Genomic DNA, 21,280 nt, shown 5'->3' with positions numbered 1-21,280 from the left:
GAATGATACTAGGACTGCGCCCCGTAGGTGTCCTCACGTCTCTGTAGTGTGTATGCTCCTTCCAGACATTTTCTTATTCACACATACGTATTCATACATACATGCATACATATATACGCAAGCACACACACACACGTATGTATGTATGTATATTTGGTGATAAGAAATGATAACAGATTCCTAAAGGAAAATAATGACTCTTTTCATATGATTTCAGTTAATAATGGGACTTGGTACCCAGGGGGCTGAGAAGAAGAGTGCGGCATCTATTGCCTGTTTCTTGGCTGCTAACGGTGCTGACCTTAGCATCCGAAATAAGAAGGGTCAGTCGCCACTTGATCTCTGTCCTGATCCAAGTCTCTGCAAAGCCTTGGCAAAGTGTCATAAAGAAAAAGTCAGGTTTGTATTATTTATTTTTATAAAACCTAATATTCTGTACATAAAATATTCTGTACATAAAGTGTCATGTCGTTTCACAATTAAGGACTTGGTTCTTGTCATTAAACATTTTAGTAGTTGTCCCTTGAACTTTGTACTTTCTTTCTTTTCGTAAATTTATGTATAGTGATGAAATGACACCTCTTTGGAATCCATACATAGAGCTGTGTTACAGGGAAATTAATATAATGAAGTATTTTCTTATTGAAGTATAGTTGATTTACAGTGTTATTTTCTGATGTACAGCAAAGTGATTCATGTATACATATATATACATATTCTTCCATTATGGTTTATTACAAGATACTGAGTATAGTTACTTGTGCTATATAGTAGGACCTTGTTTGTTTTATATTGAATATGTAGTAGTTTGTATCTGCTAATCCCAAACTCCTCTAATTTATCCTTTCCCTACTCCTTTCCCCTTTGGTAACTGTAAGTTTGTTTTCTATGTCTGTTTCTATGTCTGTTTTGTAAGTCAGTTCAGATTGTATCATATTTTAGAGTCCACATAAGCGATAGATGATATTTGTCTTTCTCTGATTGACTTTGCTTACTGTGATAATCTCTAGGTTCATTCATGTTGCTGCAAATGACATTCTTTTTTTTATGGCTAAGTAGTTGTATATAGAGGTATATACATATCTTTAAGTATATTCTTAAGGAATGTAAAATTCTATTAGAGAAAGACAATGTATCTAAAAATATATGGATAAAGGCACCATAATTACTGCAATAATAACTTAAACGCTGGGGTGCAGGGGAAATCACTTTGTGAACGTGTGAGCGTGCGTTTCCGTGAGTCTCTGAAGGTTGTAGTAGAAGCAGTGTGTCCCTTTTCTGTTGCTGTGGTTGGTTGTGCATATGTATTTCTGTGTCGTGGATATATATTTATGGGTGTGCTCTGGCTTTCTGTAATAGAATCTTTATGCTCCTTAAGGATAAATTTAAAGAAATGTCAAAACAGCAGCTGCAGTGACCTATTTTTCACAGTTCCCTGTCTGTCGTGGACTCTGATGATGCTTCTTCTGTCTGTACTTAGGGCAACTAACATGGGCTCTAGTTAGGATTTTTGTTTTATTCCTATGTCCTGTGTCTTCCTCAGCTGGTTCTGTATAGATAAAAAAAGATTCTGAGTGAAACTGTTCATGTTAGTTTTTTTTTAAGCTAGTGTATTTGACTTCTGTGTTAGAAGATTCACCCTTTTTTATTGGGTGAGGATTTGTTCATTGAAATTTGAATTGTGCTATATGTACTGAAAAAATGCAGAGAGGTAGAAGAATATAATATATACAGTGTTTCATATACAGATGATAAGGCTTAGTTTTTAAACATAACTCAAGTTTTTATGCAAATGAATGATGCTCTAGATGTTTTAAAACATTTTAATTAATGAATTTCTGACAGATATTCTGATAGGTTTGATTAGAATTATTTTCTTTTATTAGTGGTCAGGTGGGCTCCCGAAGTCCTTCTATGATCAGTAATGACTCTGAAACCTTAGAAGAGTGTATGGTGTGCTCCGATATGAAGAGAGACACTCTATTTGGCCCGTGTGGGCATATTGCTACCTGTTCTCTGTGTTCGCCACGAGTCAAGAAATGCCTCCTCTGTAAAGAGCAAGTTCAGTCCAGGACCAAGGTAGTATGTTTTTCATACAGTGTTTTATTATTGTTTGATCTCTGAGACTACAGTTAATGATAAATAAGATTATATGATGCCGTGTGTCTGTTTTAATTTTGTTCTTCCTAAGCAAGATCTAAACATGGGAATGTATTATTTATACATTTATCAAGACACCAGTTGAAACATGTAAACTACACTATTAGTTAAAAATAAAAGTTGTCGACTATTTTACTTTCAGAGTCTCTTATCACCTAAAGATGTGTTTAATTCCATTTTGTGGTTTTAGTTACTTGTATATTACACCTTTTTTGAGCGCATGAAATGTTTTGTATTCCTCTTTGTAGAAGACCAGTTGATTTTTTTTTCAGTAGAATATCACATAGTCTGGATTTATTTGATTGTGTTATCATGGTGTTCTTTGTTTCTATATCCTTTGTATTTCTTTGAACTGGAAGTTAGATCTCACAGCTTGATTAGTTTCAACCTAGACATTTTTGGAAAGAAAACTTTGTAGATGATGCTACTCGTTTGATATTGTGTCCCACTCTTCATTAGGCAGATGAAGTCTGGTAATCCTGTAATTCTTTATGGCCAAATTCTGTATCTCTGAACTTTTTATCTCATCTGACTCCTTTTGTTTTTTGAGTAACAGATTCTTTTCTGAGTTTCTGGTTTCTTTCTTTTTTCCCCATGTAACTTAGTGCTTTATCATCTTACTCATTTTAGTTTATGAAATAATTGATTTTCTTTAGTTTTTCTTAATGTGTGTATATGTAAAGTGAGGTTTAAGTTTCTTACAAATAATCTTTCAAAGTGAGTAGCTTAAATCAAAAGATACTTTGGTTTTCTTTGGCTTCGTTTATGAAGGTTATACTCTTTTCTCGTTCCCTTGTTCTTTTTATTTTTCTCTAGATATTTCCTAAGCTATACATTAACATTCATTATTAGAAACAAGTTGGCACTAATTCTCATGATGAACTAGCTGGCAGTGACTTGAAAGGTGAAACCTTGCCAGTGCTTCTTGCATTTTCATAGGGCTTCTTCTAAGACTGTATGTTTTTTATGATTCAAATGACTATATCATTGGTAAAATTTTAGGCACAGGAAAAAGTTCCAGGAGTTATTTTTGGGTGAAAGGTATTAGATTAACATATGTGATGGTTTAACCTGTTTATAAAGGGGAGGAGGATATACTGGCAGCACTCACTGTATGCCAGGCACTGTGTTGGCATTTCAGATGTATTATGTTGGTGTCAACCTGCTTTAATAAATTAATGTGAATCGCTTTACTTGGTATTTATAATTTGCTTTAGTTACCTGCTGACAGAGTAACAGTTTGGGAAAGAATCTGAAAGGATGAAAATTTAAGTAATTCTCTTGTTTTTAGATTCTGTGTATTCTGCTGTTGTGCTTGAAACTTTTTGTTAGATTAAACCCTATTTCAAAAATGTTTCTTGAGCACTTGTTTTCTAACCAAGTCAGAGATGTATATGATCGTTCCCTGCTATAAATTAGTAATCTCTTGACAAACTATGACTTACCAGTAAAAGCTACTCTTGTGTATAGGGACGTCACCGGTGCTGTAAGACAGATGTGAAGTGAGTTCAGATCCCAGGGTTGTGTAAACCGGAGTCTCATCTTGTAACTCTTATTGATCCTCTAGTCGCTCTGGTGTTTTCAGTGGAAAAAACTGAATCTCAAAGAAGTACACTGACACTTGGGTCTTGAACTCAGTTTTCTTGATTCTTAAGTCCCTGCTCTTTCCTCTGTGTTATGATATACAAACAAAATTAAAAACGGTGTCCACAAGAGAGGGTTGACAGAACAGGAAGGTAGAAAGGAAGGAATGTGTTGTTACTCCTTTTTAGCCCAGTCCTGAACTCCAGGAATCAGAAAGCTTTCTGTTTGTATTTTAAGTTACGGAATTTTCATTCCCGTGCAAAAGTACGAAAACTTACACATACCCTCCCAAGAGGTTTGTCAAGTTGGTTGTGGAACCCTTTGAATATAAGGAAATAGTGACCCCAAGTGGCTAAAGGATCATGAACATCTTCATGAAGATAAATTGTAAAACTATTATTTGGATGAGGAAGAATAAATGAGCTTGGTCTGTTTAGCAATTAAAGAAATACAAATGTGAAATTATGAACTATTATTAACCATTCTCATCAAATTAGCAAAAACAAACTTCAAAAATTGCTAGCCAGGGAAGTGGGAAATGAGTACTCTCTTAACACTGCAGTTGGCTGAATCACTGGGTTCACTTTTTTTTTTTTTGAGAGACCATCCTGACAATATATATACAAACCTTTACAATAAACATGCTTTGATATAGTAATTCCACTCCTGGGTATGTAACCTGGGGAGAAAATCCAGAAGGGGTAACATTTGTGCTTGGAAAGCTCTTTTTAAAGAGCTAATAGCTGAATGGGTAAGTGATTATTATATTGGTTTGCTAGATTATTTTAACGTCTTTATAAACAATTCAGATACATAGACAGTTGTGTTGGGAATCAACACATCTTTTATATAGTGACGAGCAGAGAATCATCATGTGTTAGGCACTGATTGTATATTAAGCGTTGAACTAAACGCTTTACGCATAGTATCTAGTTTATTCTTTTTTTTTCAACTGTCACATTTTAATGTTTGGCCAGTATTTAGCACATATAATTCCTACAATATTTATATGAAGATACCCCTTACGTAGAGATGGCTGAATCAGTCAGAATTCTAGCTGCTGATGTTTGGGATTTTCATTTCTTCTTTCACCCAGATTGTGCCTGCTTTTCTTTTTAGCTTACTAGCCAGCAGATAGCTAACGTGCACACCTTTGAAACTTACCATGGTCCTCACTCCTTCCTTTAGAGAAAGGAAAGACTTTCTTGGGTGCTATGAAAAATATACCTGTCTCCAGGGTATGGGTCCCTTAGCCACTTTTCCAGAGTCTTCCTGTTTTTGCTCCCCTTCCTGTGGTTGTGCTGGTGCACTGCATTGTGTTAGCAGCTTGGGGACTTAAGGTTATCGTTCCCTTCTTTGTAGTCAGATCTTGAACAGGCCTAAAGCCTGGATGTGTAATTGTAGACTTGGAAAGACCACCCTGGTCTTGCATCTTATAAGCTGTAGGAGACTGAAATTTGTTTCTTTCAACTGTTTTAAATCAAGTTAGAAGCTTAGCAGATATCTTAGATTTCTTCTTGTCTATTCTGTACATTTTATTAGTTTCCAAGTTCCATTCTTAAATATCTCTCATAACTCTTTCTGCTCCCCTGTCTTGAAAGGGCCACCTAACTCCTCTCCCTGTCTTCTAATTGACTCTTCCTACCTTGTGAAGAAGGATTGTTCTTTATTGTTCAGAGTTTTTAAAAGCTTCATCTCCACAGTGTTAGGTAACTTGTTAGTACTGGAGCTGGAATTGGAATCCAGGAACATTAAGATTCTGACCAACCATGTCTTACTGCTTCCCATGACGTTACTATGTCCATAGCAAGGTCTAAGTTGGGAAGGTCCAATATTCGGTTGTTTAGGTGAAGAGGTGAGCAGTGAACAGTATTGTTAAGTGACACAAGTAGGGGTGAATGTGTGTCAGAAGGAAGGAGGATGAGTGAAAGGTGAAGGTGGAGCCAAGGGTGGTGGGCAGGTGGGGGTCAGAGAACCAGAGCAAGCTTAAGAAATCATTATACACGCAGAACGCAGATTAAGTGGAGAAGAGGAAGAAAAACAGGGAAATCATGATTACTCTGTGGAGGGCTCTGGCTTTAGAGATCAGGGGAAAGACTAGTTCAGAGCTCTGGGCTTCAGCCAGTGGCTGGGGGGAGGGTCCATGTTCTGGGAAAGGATGTGCTAGGTGGCAGTCCTCAGATGTGGGTCAGTAAACCCCTCCCTCCTCCTCCTCAAGCTTTAGCAGTCTGGCTAATCTGGTTAGATTTTTATGAATGTTAGAAATCTATCTTATTAGTCGTTTGTCCTTTTAATGTTTCTTTCAAAAGTAGTTTAAGCACAAAAGAAAACTGAAGTCTAGTCTATTCTCCCTGACCTTGGAGGAAGTGGAATTTTCGGTGTCATTCTTTCAGACAGGTAGGGAGACTGAAGTGGAATGAGGCCAGCTTAGCTGGGGTGTTTAAAAAAATGTGAGAATAAGTGACCAAGAGACTAGATCGAGGACAGAGGAGAAGCCTGTGGTAAATTCCTCTGTGTGGAAGCGTTTCCTTACAGAGGAGCAATGCATTTGGATACAAAAGGAGCTGTTAGAGTCACTCGCTTTATTTGTGGATGTTCACGCTTATGCTGTACCCTCTTTTTCACAGATTGAAGAATGCGTGGTATGCTCTGACAAGAAAGCAGCTGTTCTTTTTCAGCCGTGCGGACACATGTGTGCTTGTGAGAGTAAGTAGCCCAAATAGAACTTCCTCAGAATTATCATAAAAATAGAAAGCGAAGCAAATTATATCTTTGAATTTTTTAAAAAAGTAACTCACGAACAGAGGTGTTGGTAGCCTTTGAGACTCCCCATTTGTACTCAGTACAGATTTCACCACTCTCCCTCCTTGGTCCCAAGTGTTAGCGAAAGCTCGATGCACTGCATTCCCCCAGCTCAACTTTTTATTTCATTTATGTGTGAGCATAAATGAAATAAAATGACCTCTTTGTTTCCAAAAATGAACGTTGAAACATTTAGTATGGCCTTTTTCCACGTATAAAATGAACACGTTTGCATTTGTCTGCACCTTTGTGGAGCCTCTCCTGTGTACACTGTCCACTGCTGAACCACTCACAGCAGCCATTTGGGGCAATAATTTCTGGCTTTCTTAACCTTCCTTAACCTCTATGTCAAGAGAGCTTATAGAAATCTTTTCTTTATGGAGGTAATATTAAAATTTAAGAGGCGTTTTAACCTTTGCTTTTACATATCTCCCTTGTTCTTTGCAAGTTAATATATTTAGTATTAATGTTCTCCCTTTTAATTTTTACTTGTCAGTGAAAGATTTTAAACATGTTTAACAGTTTGTACTTAAATGGGCCCAAGCTAAAATATGGTGTTTCCTCTTATGAAATAGTTCAGTCACGTAGGTGTTGGTTTTTAATATAAAATCTGACTAAAGTAAAAAACTGTGTGATAGATTAATCTCATTGGCACAGATTTGCTTCAAGCATTGTTTTTTTTTTTTTTTTTGGCCGCTTGTCAACTAAGAAATGATCAAGGTTTTCTGCTGTAACATTCTGCTCCAAGTTAATTGTTTCTGTTTACCAGAGACTGGTATAATGGCTATTATCAGCTGTCAGAGGGCAAGAAAAAAGAGAATTCTGTCTTAAGTAAAAGCTCAGGTTATGCAAGTTTTCATAGCCCAGGAGTTAGCCAACATTTTCTGTAAAAGGTAAACTAGAAAACATTTTTGGCTTTGTGGGCTCTGTGATTTCTGCAGTAACAACTCAGCCCTTTCCAGCTGCTTGCTTCTGTCATTGTAGCGCACGGACAGCCTTAGACAACATGTAAGCAAATGGGTGGGACTGTTTTCCATTAAAACTTTATTTATAAAAGCTTAGTGACCAGTTGGGTTTGGCCTGCAGTCTGTGGTTTGCTGACCCTGTCATAAAGCTGGTTATAGTTAATAGCTGGTAATGTGGACTCTAGAGCCGTAGTGTAATATTTTCCCTCAGGAGTTCCCCAAAGTTTTTACATTATTTTTGCTTTAGAATATAATGAGAACAACTGCTGATTTTATTGTGTTCTTAATTTGTGCCAACTATTGTAATCTCTTTTTGAGTATTTCCTCATTTATTTTCATAAGAAACCTAAAAAGTAGATTGCTTTCTCCGTTTTACAGATATATTGTTATTGGTAAACATATATTTGCTAGAGAAGCTGAAATTGTGGGGAAAAAAATGTCCCTTTCTCAAGGAATATATAGTACAGCAGGTGGTCCAGTCTCCACAGCACAGTAATCAAGGAAGGAGAAGTTACAGCCCTTTGGACAGGCTGAAGAAAGATTTTATATCAATAATATAACAACCTAACTTAATAGTTACAGGAATTTGAAATAACTTGTTGTTGCTCAGTTGCTAAGCTGTGTCTGACTCTTTGTAACACCATGGACTGTAGCCTGCCACACCCCTCTGTCCTGCATTATCTCCTGGAGTTTGCTCAAATTCCTGCCCATTGAGTTGGGGATGCTATCTATTTGAAATAATAGTGGCTACATATTACATACTCAGGCTGTTAAATTATAAACTCAAGAGAAAAAAGTCTGCCCTCAAATTGAAGACAAATCCCAAACCAGTTGTCTGCTAGCAATAGCTCCTACCTGGTTCATCTTGCCTAGGCCAGCATCTGACCCATCTCTTTTTAGGCCTTGGCAGAAGATCGACCTTGACAGAGCATCTGTCCACCAGCATCAGCACTGTTGAGAGTCTATGACCCCCTTGTCCACACTGGTGATTTTACGCTTTGTTAAGGTTTACTATCATATCATAAAGATACCCTGCCACAGTTTTTGTTATTTTTCCTGTTTTTGATTTGACAAAGACACTTGGTACCATAGGCTAAGATATGGAGTACACTTTTCATAATAAATGCTAATGGGAAAGGTTGTGTTGAAGCACTATGTATTGTTTTATAATTAATTAATAACTTTAGGTGTAACATTAATAGTCCATAACATAGAATTGTGCCTGAGAATGTCTTCTTTGAATGGGAAAGCATTCTACCTCTAATATAGAGGTATTAGAAAGATAGTCCATTATGATGAATTGTCCTGACTGCTAACATTAAAAAAGTAGTCACTAAGCAATTTCCTTGTTAGATTGCATCAATTTGATAGGAGGAAGAGAATTGTATAGTATATTTTAGGAATTTAAGAGACTAGTGATAAAATAGTTACAAAAGAAAGTAGTCTTTAAAAATATCATGCTGGCAGCCTTATAATTCTTGTTGCAGTAGTTAAATTCATGAAAGGTCTCTCCCTCCTTTATTCTTAAGCCTTAAGATCTTGAAATATTTATGTTACATATTTAAAAAAAAATTTGAACCTTCCCCTCAGTTTATTCCAGTGTATTAAAAAATGCCGTTATTTTCATAATGATGGGCTTTCGACTCTAGAAGCTACCAGTGAAAAATATGCTTTCTTCGGTGGGTAACATCTTGAGAAGGTAGAACTGTGTATTGCTGTAACTTAGTGTTTATCTCACTGTTAAATGAGTGGAGGGAGGCACCCCTGTTGACGTTTTCTTCTGTGAGATGCGTTGTGTTGCTCTTTGCAGACTGTGCCAGCCTGATGAAGAAGTGTGTGCAATGTCGGGCAGTAGTTGAGCGAAGAGTGCCCTTCATCATGTGCTGTGGAGGGAAAAGTGCAGAGGACGCCACGGACGATATCTGTGAGTGGGTTTCTTACTTTGCTGGGACTTTCACAGACACACCTTCTCCTAGCACGCTGTACTGTTTGCTTGTAACACAAGGTGTGTGACTCGAATCTACAAGGAACAGGTGCACTTAGGAAACCGGAAATTGTATTTTTCTAACTTGTAATATTTTGGAGCTTTAAGCATTAGTCTTTTTAAGGAAGTATCCATGTGTGTTTTATAACAAAGTATTGTTGTGTTCTTAAAGATACTTTAACTCTTTTTAAGATGAAATTTATTGTGTCTCAGGGCAGGAGGACATCATATTAAAAATTATTTTTCCAGTTTACACATGTATTAACCTTATTCCTTTATGTAATAAGTTTACCTAGTGTGTTTAATTATTTTATGAAATAGTCATCATTTGTGACAGAGTATAGATAAATGGAAGTGTAACCCAGTGAATAGTGGAAAGATGAAAAGTAAGTTATTTACCTTCAACCTTCTGTACAGTTGACCCTTGAACATCATAGATTTGCACTGCCAGGGTCCACTTAAACTTGAATCTTTTTTTTTTGGCCACACCACATGGCTTGTGGAATCTCAGTTCCCCAACCAGGGACTGAATCCAGGCCACAGCAGTGAAAGCCTGGAATCCTAACCACCAGGCCACCAGGGAACTCCCAAAACTTGGATATTTTTTAATAGTAGATACTACGGGACTACATGGTTCGTGTGTGGTTGGTCGAGTCCAGTAATGTGAAGAAACTGTGGATTTGGAGGCCTGCTGTAAGTTATTTGTTGATTAACCCTTGTGTTGTTCAAGGGTCACCTGTAGCGTAGCGGTATAAACATAGTTTTCATCTCTGCACGAGACGTACACTGGATGGTCTCTTTGATTTCTTTGTTCTGTGTAGGATGAGGAATAACGTTAGTGTAGCCACTTTGTTTTTATCCCCAGTAGAGCAGGGTAAAAATCCTGGGGACAGATTAACCAGAGTAAAAGTCCAAGTATCTAGAGAATAGGAAAAGTGAGGTAAAAAATTTCCCTCCATTGAGTAGGTATTATGGACCTACCTTTCTTTCACAAAGTTCCTCATCTCGGATCAGTAGCAACAGGAGAGCCTTGGAAAACCTGGAAGTCTCTTTGTAGCGTGGATTATTGTCCGCCTGAGTTAAACATAACTAGAAATTAATGTGTAAACCTATTTCTTTTTGAAGATTATAAATGAAGTTTAACATGAATGTCACTGCTGTATCCGTTGTCCACGTGGGAAAAAAGTTTTTTAAGAGCATTCGAATAATAGTATCGTGTTTTTAATAAATAAAAGTAATAATTTTGAAATAAAAAAATCATTTTTGCTTCACAACAGTCATAACACTGATTCTTTGTGTGTGGGATTCTTTATTTTAGCCAGTGGGAATATTCCGGTGCTGCAGAAGGACAAGGATAACACCAACGTCAATGCGGACGTGCAAAAGCTGCAGCAGCAGCTACAGGACATCAAAGAACAGGTAACGGCGCTTCTCCACAGTGAAGAGCGACTCCCAAGAGCGCCAGTGCATCCTGTTCTAAAAAAGTACTACATTGTCCACAGCAAGCGTGGTCATATTAGTGTGTCACTTGTGGTATTTGCATATTTGCAGTCAGCAAGATCTGATTAGAAGATTTCTTCAGGTGCTTGACAAACTAGGAGATGCACCACACCCAACATGAGAAAATGCTCCGTCACACGTTTCCTGCCTAGGGGGGGAATGTTAGAAACTGTCAGTATCGAGTGTTCAGGCAAAGTACATAGCAGCCGCAACTCACACAGTGCTGATGGGAATATTAATTAGTAAAAACACTTTGGGAAAGTTTGTCATCATCTCATAAAACTAAATAAGATTTTGTTTGGGGATGAAAACTTGGAAAAAATAATCACACAGATAGTGTTTAAAATCGAAGGATGGTGGTTGGTTTTGGCTGGGACATGGGGGCAGTTTGATGAGTAGTGATGGTTCCGTTTCATGACCTAAGTTATTTACTTACATTTGATCAGTTTGTGAGCTTTTATTAAACTGTACTTGGACCTGTCCACATTTCTCTATAGATGTGATACTTCAGTGAAAAAGAGAAAAAGATACACACACACATACCCTCCATAAGAAAAGCAAGGGAAAGATAAATGTTAAATTCAGAAACGTCATTATCAGTGAGGGTTGGGGAGGGCGTATTCATGCCTAAGCTCGGTGGTGGTTATTTGTTTCTTTATATATTATATACACCAACAGAAGTACTCTTTCATATCTGCTTAATATTTAACAAAAGCAACATTAAAATGAAGATGTTACCTAAAACTTACAGGTTCTGGTTTAAAAAAAAAGTCTTTTTTCCCTCTTATCTTACCGTTTGACCCAGCACTTAAATCTGATTTAATTCAGAGGATTGAGCAGGAAGGGTATTCTTTGGTTGGCAGTCATATCAGTGCTGCCGTGCAGTTGTGCAGAGTTCCACTCTTGTCTTTTCTGTCTGAAGTTTTTTCTTTCTTAGATAATCTTTATGTCCATATTTCATCACTAAAGTATTTAAGTAGTTAAAGCTCATTTTCTGTGGCATGTTCAGGTTTCTTACCCCTTCAAGGTTACCAAGAGAAAGCATCTGAATAAGTCTCTTTAAATTTTAAACCTCCAATCTCTCTCTTACCCCAATGTCTCTTTAAAAAACAAAGATTTATTTTATATGCCATTAAGGCTATATTAATCCAAAGTAACTTACCCTGGACTGCACAGATGTGTTTACTTTTGGAAATAAGAGTTATTAATTAACTACATAAACCTCTGGGAAGTTTAATGAAAAAGAAACTATTTTAGTTTTAAAAAGCTGCTTTGGCTTTTTAAAATAAAAACTGATTTTTCTATCCCTTTTCTTCTCAAAACTTCAAAGATAAATGTGAAAGTTTACCTTGGAAGAATGGAGCCAGCAAGTGAGACTGTAGTTCTTTTTTTCTATTGTTTTCTTCACGATGATTTCTGATATTGTCAGAGTTGGTAATTACATTTTCCTATAGGCTTTAGGCCTGATTTATTAATCTGGACATTTTTATTTAATTATTTCATTTCTGTGTTATTTGGGAAAGGTATAATTCAGAATGAAGTATTAAGATATATAATGTTTTTATAAACATACAATGTACTTTGTGAGTGTGTGATTTTTTTTCTAGAAAATTTCATAGAAATATACTCCTGAATTCTTCTAAGTTGATGAAGTTACATTTAGCAATAGCTAAGGTTAATTGTTTTTAACCAGAGGGTCTATACTGAAGGCAGTGCAGTGCAGCTTCACGTCTAAAAGCAGGAGCTCTGGGGCCACACGCACCCGAGCTCACATTCTGGCTCGTCTTTAGCATCCCTAAGCCTCAGTTTCCTCTCTTGAAGTGAGAGTGATACAAGCTTTGGGCCTGGATCACATCTAGCATCGTGCTTGGCATGTGTGTATGTTCTTAGCACTATCCCCCACTGCTTCCTGCAATACACTGTGTAATTTTCATACAAGAACAACCTGGTACCTAGAGTTGAACAATCTGAGTCAGACTGAAGGGGCTATTTTCATCCTTTTCGTATTAGATTTTGGCATTTGCATTTTTAATTTTATGTACTATTTATTTTATATTGTACCATTTTATACTGACCTGACAGTACAGCCAGTATTTCTGTTTTTATAAGGATGATACCTTAAAGATTCAAAAATTTAAAAGTGTCCAGCAGCCAAAGATTATTTGACTACAACAACAAAAAAATTAATGACATTGCAGAGTTGTCAGATTATACTTTCAAACTAGAAAATAGCTCAGCATTTATTACTTTGTTTATTATCTCATATTACAGACAATGTGCCCTGTGTGTTTGGATCGTCTGAAGAACATGATCTTCCTTTGTGGCCATGGGACGTGCCAGCTCTGCGGAGACCGGATGAGTGAATGTCCCATCTGTCGAAAAGCTATCGAACGGAGGATTCTTTTGTATTAACTAAGAAACCCCCTGTGTTCTGTTAGCTAAAATATTTTGGCCATGAGATCTTAGTGAGCTTTTCAAGCTAGTTGGAGGTTCTAATGAATTACTTTTTAATTTCATAGTTTCTTTGCTAGAGTGTAATTAGACTCTAAACGTACCAGAACAACTACAACAAAAAAACTCTACAAAACAGTGTTTGAAGCTGTGTATTTTTTGTTTTCCTTTCAATTGAAACATCAAATCCATGTAATTCATATATAATTTGCCTTCTGCATCTAAGGGAGAAAGTCCTTTAAGCATCTCCTGTTATTTTTTGTTTTCATTGCATTTTCTCTCACAGTTTATAAACATTAGACCTCAAAAGATATACTTCCTTATGGTCAGCTGTCTTTCAGTTTATCATGATTTTTACAGTGAGTTGACACAGGTACCCAGAAAGGTCATGCATCATATGAAAGGTGCAAGTCAAACTATTATGTTTCATATATTAAATGATAAAATTATAGTACAAGTTCTGCATGATTAAAGGAATACTGAAGCGAGGATTCTCCTTATAAGGTTACTTAAAATTATCCAAATGATTGTCTCTAAATTCTCAGAGTAAATGGAGATACAGAATGAGAGAATAGTGACTTTGCATTTAACTTATTTTCTGGATTCAAAGGAAAATTGTTTCACTTGTTTCAAAATGACTGAGACATGAAAAGGAGAACTAAGCAGTCGCAGTGGGGAACTGAAGGCAGGGCAGGTGGGGGCATCCAATAAAAGTGCTTTTATTGGATAAAAAGAAAAACTGTTATAATTGCCCTTGTTACATTAATTTGTACACTGTTCAGCCAGCTTGTGAAAAACTGACGGTGAAAAACGGGCCTCAGTTTCCCCTGTGGTCACTTACTCAGGCTTGATCTGACCAGTGAAATGGTGTTGCCCTGTTTGGGCCCCCGGGGTTCAGTTTACCTTTCCCAAAGTGCTGAGTAGCAGGAACCCAGGAAGGAAAAGCACCGTCCTCAGTGAGGCGATGGCCTTTCTCCTCTGCGTCAGTTCTGCCACCGTCACTGTTTCTGTCTTCCTCAGAGGCCTCGCTTCCATCATCTTTTAGATAGTAGAACTGACTATAAACAAAACAGTCTCTCATCATACCTAACAATGGGGATATTATTTAACCTGTCAGCAATATCCAAGACCTTGTAAATAACTGATGATAGACACTGAATTTAGAAAGAATGACTAGGACATTTACAGAAATATGTCTGATTATCTGTGTTTTTGTTTTGTTTTATTCTGGAGCATCTAATTATTTTTTTCTCTTTCAACATCTGGAATGAATATACACATAAGTAAGTGTTTTGGGGTTCATTGCTGCTAGATTATACAAATATCACCTGTTTACAGTAGTATCTACTATATGTGTATAAGTTGACTCCTAAGGATAAGTATCTTTTTTGTGGGTTTTTTCCCCTTTGACTCTGGTTCTTATTTCATTTCTCCTGCTGTAACAATTAAATTTGAAAGTACAAGGTCTCTAGCCCTCATAATACCATGTTTCTGGCTCATTAATGCCTGCTGCCTCTGCAAGCCCTGGTGAGAGCAATGGTGCACTTTGCTGCCTTTCTAGTCTCGGTAATTCCATGTCTGTGTTTAGTGGAGTGACTTACCATTTAGAACAGTACAAATTTTTATAAATTTTAAATTTGAAAATTTATATTGACTCTACTCAGTTACCTAATAACAGGCTACTGAGGCTGTTGTTGAAGCCATATTTTGAAGTTATAAAAAGAACATCTGTCCAGTGATGTTCACATAGAGAGACAAGACTATTTTCTTTCAGATCTGTAAACAGTGTCAGTCAGGGTTTTCCTCCGTGTGCTGCCCATCTCTTTTCCACAAGGCCGACTGTAAGGAGGGAGCACTGGCTGACTCGTGCTTAGCGTGACCAACCAGAGAATTGTATAGTCTGGAGCTTTACTTCACTTATTGTTATAGGTCTTCTGAGCTACAGTGCTTAAGCTTACATCCCTAAAAGGCAGTTTCATCTTCCAGACTAGCTTATTTCGTCCATATTAAAAATATAATACCCTGTAAACTATTATAAAAGGCACAAAGTCACTGTAACTGTAGTGGTGTACACTTGTGGATTTTCTCCATTTGTACCACTTTGAAATTTGTCTAGTGAAAAGAAAATGTTTTTTCATTCGTGTTTTTAAGCACCTGAAAAATAATTTTAAATTTATTTTTGGTTTGTGAGAGAGAATAAGTTTAAGAGCATCATTTTTTAAGTGACTTTCCTCTAATTCTATGAAATGGCTACCTCTTATCATATGTCTCAGCAGTACTCCCAGTTAGGACGTGCCCTTGTCATGATCATCTTTTTATCTTGTGCCTCGAAGGAGCTTTTGCTTTTCCTAGAATCGTTAGGAAAGAAAAAAAAACACCACCACCAAAACTGTCATGCATTCACTCAAAAACGTATTTACTGGGCTTCAGGAGCAAGATACACACGGTGAAAAAATTGTCATCTTCTAAGCACATACAGAATTTATCATGCAGCCATTGCGTATTTGAAGTATTCTTTTCAAAAAGAAGGGATCTAAAGATACTGATAGCATTTCTTCCTAATGTTTTGGAAGAGCTGTCATTAGGGTTCCCTCTCTGTACCCTCTCACCTCTACCATATTTTTTCTTTTATTCTAATATTGTCAGCTTTGTGACCCAAAACATACACACAACTTAACCAGATGGTGCTATTCTAATAGTTTTTCTTCCCATAATTTAACATTGCTGTTTAAACTATAAACATATTTCATTTTGTTGGGAGCAAGGAAGTTTTTCAAGAGAAGGTCATTTTGTATTAGTATTGGAATATTATATTACATAAGTGTTTTAGTTTAGCTGGCCAAATTATGCTTGATTGTAAATTTAAACATTGCAGATTGACTATCTGGCTACTGAGGCACGAAATTAATTGATAATGTTGAAAATAACTTTCTTAAATTTATGTCTTTGATGGCTTTAGCCTGTAAGAGCATTTAGCAAATTGCAATGCATGCTGCTTAAGATGTGTCCAATTCAAATTTCAAAGCTTGCTAGGTCATTTTTACGTGGCAGAAATAGCTGGTCTTGTATTGTAGTGTAATGTGTTGCCCAATGCTGTTTTTTGTTTATTGTGAATTTTGGACCCTTTTGGACTAAGAATTATTTAAACTTATGAACTTGGAGAATTGGTGATGGAATTGGATAGAGGGGATGATAGGGATTGCAGCAAGTAGAAAAAGAAAAGTCAGTTTTTGAGTTTAGAGAAAAATGGAGATCATGTAGATTTTACCAAAGCAGTAACTGTAGAAGTATATTCACCTTTCTCATTTTGCAAATTGAAACTGTACCCCCCAAGCAGCAGTCCTCTTCTCCCTCCTCCAGTGGAATAGCATTTTGATTAAATATAAATGGAGAAACACCTGAATATCTTAAGAGTTTGTATTTGCAAGACCTACAGTGATGGTGAATAATCAAGTTTGGGGAAGACAGAATTTCTCTTCTCCCTCCCAGTCATCATCAGTCGTAATTGAGTAGGTTTTAAATATCTGTTAATTAGAAGGATTTATTTCATTTTGAGTCAGAGGGGAGAAGCACACTTTTTAAACATTGTAATTAGGTTAGCTTTGAATTTATACTAATTGACAAGGTATTAGAACTTCACAAATTTTATGTGCCTTGTTGTTGAAAATGTCAGTTTTCTTTAAGTCTACTTTTAACTGTTTTCAAGATGTTTTTTTCCTCTCAAAAAGGCATCTTAATTTTATTTGCTTGAGTATTATAATAGGAATACTTACTGATATTACTTGATGAATCATGTATAGCCTTGGAACCTTTACATAGATGTAAAACTATAACAGTATTAATTACAGTTGTACTTCTTTAAAACACTAAAATTGAGGAAAAGCTATTTAATGCTGTCTCATGTATACATTGCTTTGCTACAGCGAGGGGGACATTTTAGGTTGAGCCTCAGTTTGCTGGTAAGTGGCTGGTAGTGGGTGAAACTAGAGCATAAAGATAGGAAGTAGATAGTAGAACTGGTGAGTTAAAGTGTAAGCTGCTGCATGGGTACGTTCTGCCTCCTTTTCTGCCGGAGTGTTTTCCAGCGTTTATTCATATTTGTGACTAAGGAGGAGATGGAAACCTGAGGTTAAAAATGGAGATTTTTATTTTGTTGAGGAAGCAAAGATGACTTGCCACATCAATTTGGTGCCTAAATCCGTAACTGCAAGTTACAATTAATAATGAAATGTGTAAGAGAGATAATATTGGTGAATATTTTTTTTTCTTGTTCAGTCTATTTAGTTTTGTTTCATAAACATGACTTCTTCCCTCCAAAAAGCAAAATGGTCTTGTAATTTTCTATAGAATAAACAAATGTGCCATTTTGTCTGAAATCAATAATTTCAGGAAGTTATTGAAAGTTCTGACTCAGGGCTTTTTAACAGTTTAAGCAATTGTTAGTTATATTTTGGGAAAATCCATCTACATAATTCTTCAGTGCCTTGAAAGAATTATTAACTTGGCAGCACTACTAAAACTTTATAGAAGGTGGTCTTTGGTGTGCATTTGTCATCATACACACATTGATAAGTTGTATTTCTTAGCCCATGTAATAGCGATACTGCTTGTGTGCTGGGTTTGGGTAATTCTTTAAAGGAAGTTTTCTTAGATTTGCACTTGATCATCTTTTTTAATGGATTATTTATGGCCATGACACTGTTACCAGGAAAGTACTTCTATGTTAAGTCATTATGCCAAGTCCTGTATCAGTAGCACCTGGGAAGAGGAGCTAGAATTCATACCTTTTGCTATTTTAGCAAAAAAGGAGAATCTGTTTGGAAAACAGATTGTCTTCCCCTCAAATGAAAAGAAGACCTTTTGTTTAAATGATTCAGTTAAAAAAACTTCTTTTTAAGAAAATCATGAATTGCATGACACTCTTTAACGCTGGTCTTACTTAGACTGAATCCACAGAATTTTCTGTTCAGTGAACTAGTGTCATTCTAGATACATTATATTTAGTGATAGAAGGCAGTTTAATTGACTTATAGCAGTGATTTGCTTTATATTTTTTCCAGTGTTTTTTAGCTTTCATTTGATTAAAGTCTTGTTTGTGAATATAGTTTTTGTATGGCAAATGATTCTCATTTATTAGCTTTCTCTTAAAAAGTGCTTAGCAAGAGCTAAGCTTTTAAAAATAAATGCAAACATTTACCATTAATAAAGTGTATGATGTAATATCATTATGTAATGCTTTTCGCTGATCTTTTAAAACTATTCTCCTTGGATGTATACATGAATTTTGATTCTTTATGGCATTTGAAAACAAATCTCAATACATCAAATATTTTTATTGGGAAGGAAATTATCATGTCTTTGAGAAACAAGGGACTATATCTCCAACTCTATACAAGACATGGGTGCTCATGTCTAGAAGGCTGTCATTGCAATTGTTTACATTTAAGGTACCTCTCTATCAATGGGGCCAAAGGTTTTCCTATTTTAACACCTCACATTCTCAGGATTAAGAGATATTGTAAAAGTAGTCTAAAGGATAAACTTGATAGAAAATAAATCTACTAGTCACGAAAGACTCAACTTCTTCTATAAAAAGTTTATTATACTTCACAACTCCAATGTAGATTTCATTTTCAAGAGGTAAACATTTTAAAACAACGATTTACTTGACTTTGTTAGCATTTTGTGACTAAATCAGTAATAGAAGGGTTTGTGGGTTATTTTATTTTTCAAGTTAATAGAAGTACTTATTTGTGAAGTTACTGGGAGGTTGTCTAATTCAAAAATTAAGTATGTATATAACTCAGATGTTTAAGAGGAAAACCATCTAAAACAAAAACCTTTTAAAATTGTTTATTTGAAAAAAAAAAAGCATATGTATTCCACCTTTAAAATTGTGAATTAATTTTTTTATAACCTCTAATTAACTGTATTTGGGGGTTTATTTCTATTGCTGTATAATTAGTCATTTCCTGGCAATATTTTTTATTAAATTGAAACTCTGTATAGGTTTTTAAAATAAACCCATTTTAGAAAATCTGATTTCTACTTTTTATCATTGATAGATATTCATTCTTCAGAGAAGTTAAAATTGTTAGTCATACAGTGTAGCATTTCCCAGACTGACTAATAATGAAAACTTTTAAATGATACATTGCAGGGCAGTGATAGGAGTTTAAAAGATAGAACGAGTGTGTGGATTAAAGTAGAACACCAAAAATGATTCTCCCATAAATTAATTGCTAAAGAATGATCATCTGGCTAATAGTTTTTTTCTCCTTATAACAAAACTAGTTGAGAGATTTATTTTTATCTTAAGGATAAAAAGATGATAAACATTTATATGAAAAGATAAGACAAGACCTGGAACAGTGACTGTCAGTCCCGGAGTTGATGCTGTGTCCCTGCAGCCACTGGGCAGTGCTGCCTTTGCACTGATTTTAGAATCAGATACCATGTACTCAGGCTTAAAATGCCCGTTCATGTTAGGTTCTCACTCTTAGATATGGCAACTCTCTGAAAGGCAGATTTTCAATCAGTATAAATATTATTTCTCATTCATTTAAGACTGTTGACCTTACTTTTAGTTCCACAGAACAGGTAATATCTTGAGTGAAATATTGATGTACAGTTTGGGAAAAGCCTTTATAGGTGAAGTTAACCCTGATTTAATACAAAAATAGACAATTGAATCAGAGTATCTTTGGCTGCTGACCATGGCCAAACCACACTGAAGAAAGACTGAAGTTCACAAAGATTACATGCCTTTAGTATGAATGTAATGGTGCAAGAGTGTTGTGTTCGTTTCTTATTGCTCTGCAGCAAATTACCATGAATGTTTTGGCTTAACACAGTAGGAGTCTGGAAGGTCAGAAGTCTGACTTGAGTTTCCCTGGGCTCAAATCAACCTGTTGTCGGGGCTTTCTGGTTGCTCTTAGGGAAGTTCCATGTCCTTGCTCTTTCTAGTTTCTGGAGGCAGCCCACTTTCCTTGGCCCTTGTTTGTCTTCAAAGCCATCAGTGGCCAGCTGAGTCTCACATTGCATGTGAGTCTGACAAGCAATGCCTCTTCTGCCTCCTGAAGTTTTCCACTTTTAAGGATCCTTGGGACTTCCCTGGTGGTCCAGTGGTTAAGATCCTACAAGCCATGTCGCATGGCCAAAAAAAAAGAAAGAATCCTTTTTTTTTGCCCATGGCAAAAGAATGAATCGGCAAATGAATTGGTGAGAACTTTCAGCAAACTAGGAACAGAAAAGAACATCCTCAACTTGATAAAGAACATCCTCAACTTGATAAAGAACATCTACAAAAAACCTACAGCTGACATTACTTTGAGACTTAGGAACTAGGTGCTCTTTCCCCATAAGGTTGAGAAGGAGGCAAAGAGGTCCCCTTCTAAGGTCCTAGCTAATGCAGTAAGACAAGAAAAGGAAGTAAAAACTATACAGATTGGAAAGAAAGAAAACTGTGTCTGTAGATGACCTGATTGTCTATTTGCAAGTTTCTAAAGAATTGACAGGAAAACTCTTGGAATTAATAAGCAATTATAGCAAGGTTGCAAGATAAAACGTTAATGTACGGAAGTTAACTGCTTTTCTATATACCAACAATGAAAAGTTGAGATTCGAAATTTAAAATAATATCATCTATATTTGTTGTTTAGTCACTAAGTCCTGTGTAACTCTTTTGACCCCATAGACTAGCCCATCAGGCTCCTCTCTCCATGGGATTTCCCAGGCGAGAATACTGGAGTGGGTTGCCATTTCCTTCTCCAGGGGATCTTCCCAACTCAGGGATTGAACCCCTGTCTCCTGCACTGGCAGGCGGATTCTTTAC

The 21,280-nt window shown here is 36.2% G+C and overlaps 1 protein-coding gene across 1 annotated transcript in view; it reads left to right on the top strand.

Annotated features, from left to right (window-relative positions):
* MIB1 (mindbomb E3 ubiquitin protein ligase 1) overlaps nt 1-18,679 on the top strand; it is a 95,118-nt gene extending 76,439 nt beyond the window's left edge. Inside the window, exons 16-21 of the mRNA XM_027526061.1 lie at nt 218-399; nt 1,887-2,079; nt 6,372-6,450; nt 9,322-9,435; nt 10,814-10,914; nt 13,267-18,679. Coding sequence (XP_027381862.1) covers nt 218-399; nt 1,887-2,079; nt 6,372-6,450; nt 9,322-9,435; nt 10,814-10,914; nt 13,267-13,407 — 810 coding nt within the window. The 3' untranslated portion in view covers nt 13,408-18,679. The remainder of the gene's footprint in view (nt 1-217; nt 400-1,886; nt 2,080-6,371; nt 6,451-9,321; nt 9,436-10,813; nt 10,915-13,266) is intronic.
* The last annotated feature ends 2,601 nt before the right edge of the window (nt 18,680-21,280 follow it).

Source organism: Bos indicus x Bos taurus, chromosome 24 (genome assembly GCF_003369695.1).
Source record: "Bos indicus x Bos taurus breed Angus x Brahman F1 hybrid chromosome 24, Bos_hybrid_MaternalHap_v2.0, whole genome shotgun sequence".
Taxonomy (NCBI): Eukaryota; Metazoa; Chordata; class Mammalia; order Artiodactyla; family Bovidae; genus Bos; species Bos indicus x Bos taurus.
The sequence above is the reverse complement of the archived record's forward strand: the minus strand, read 5'-3'. Positions and strand labels throughout refer to the sequence as shown.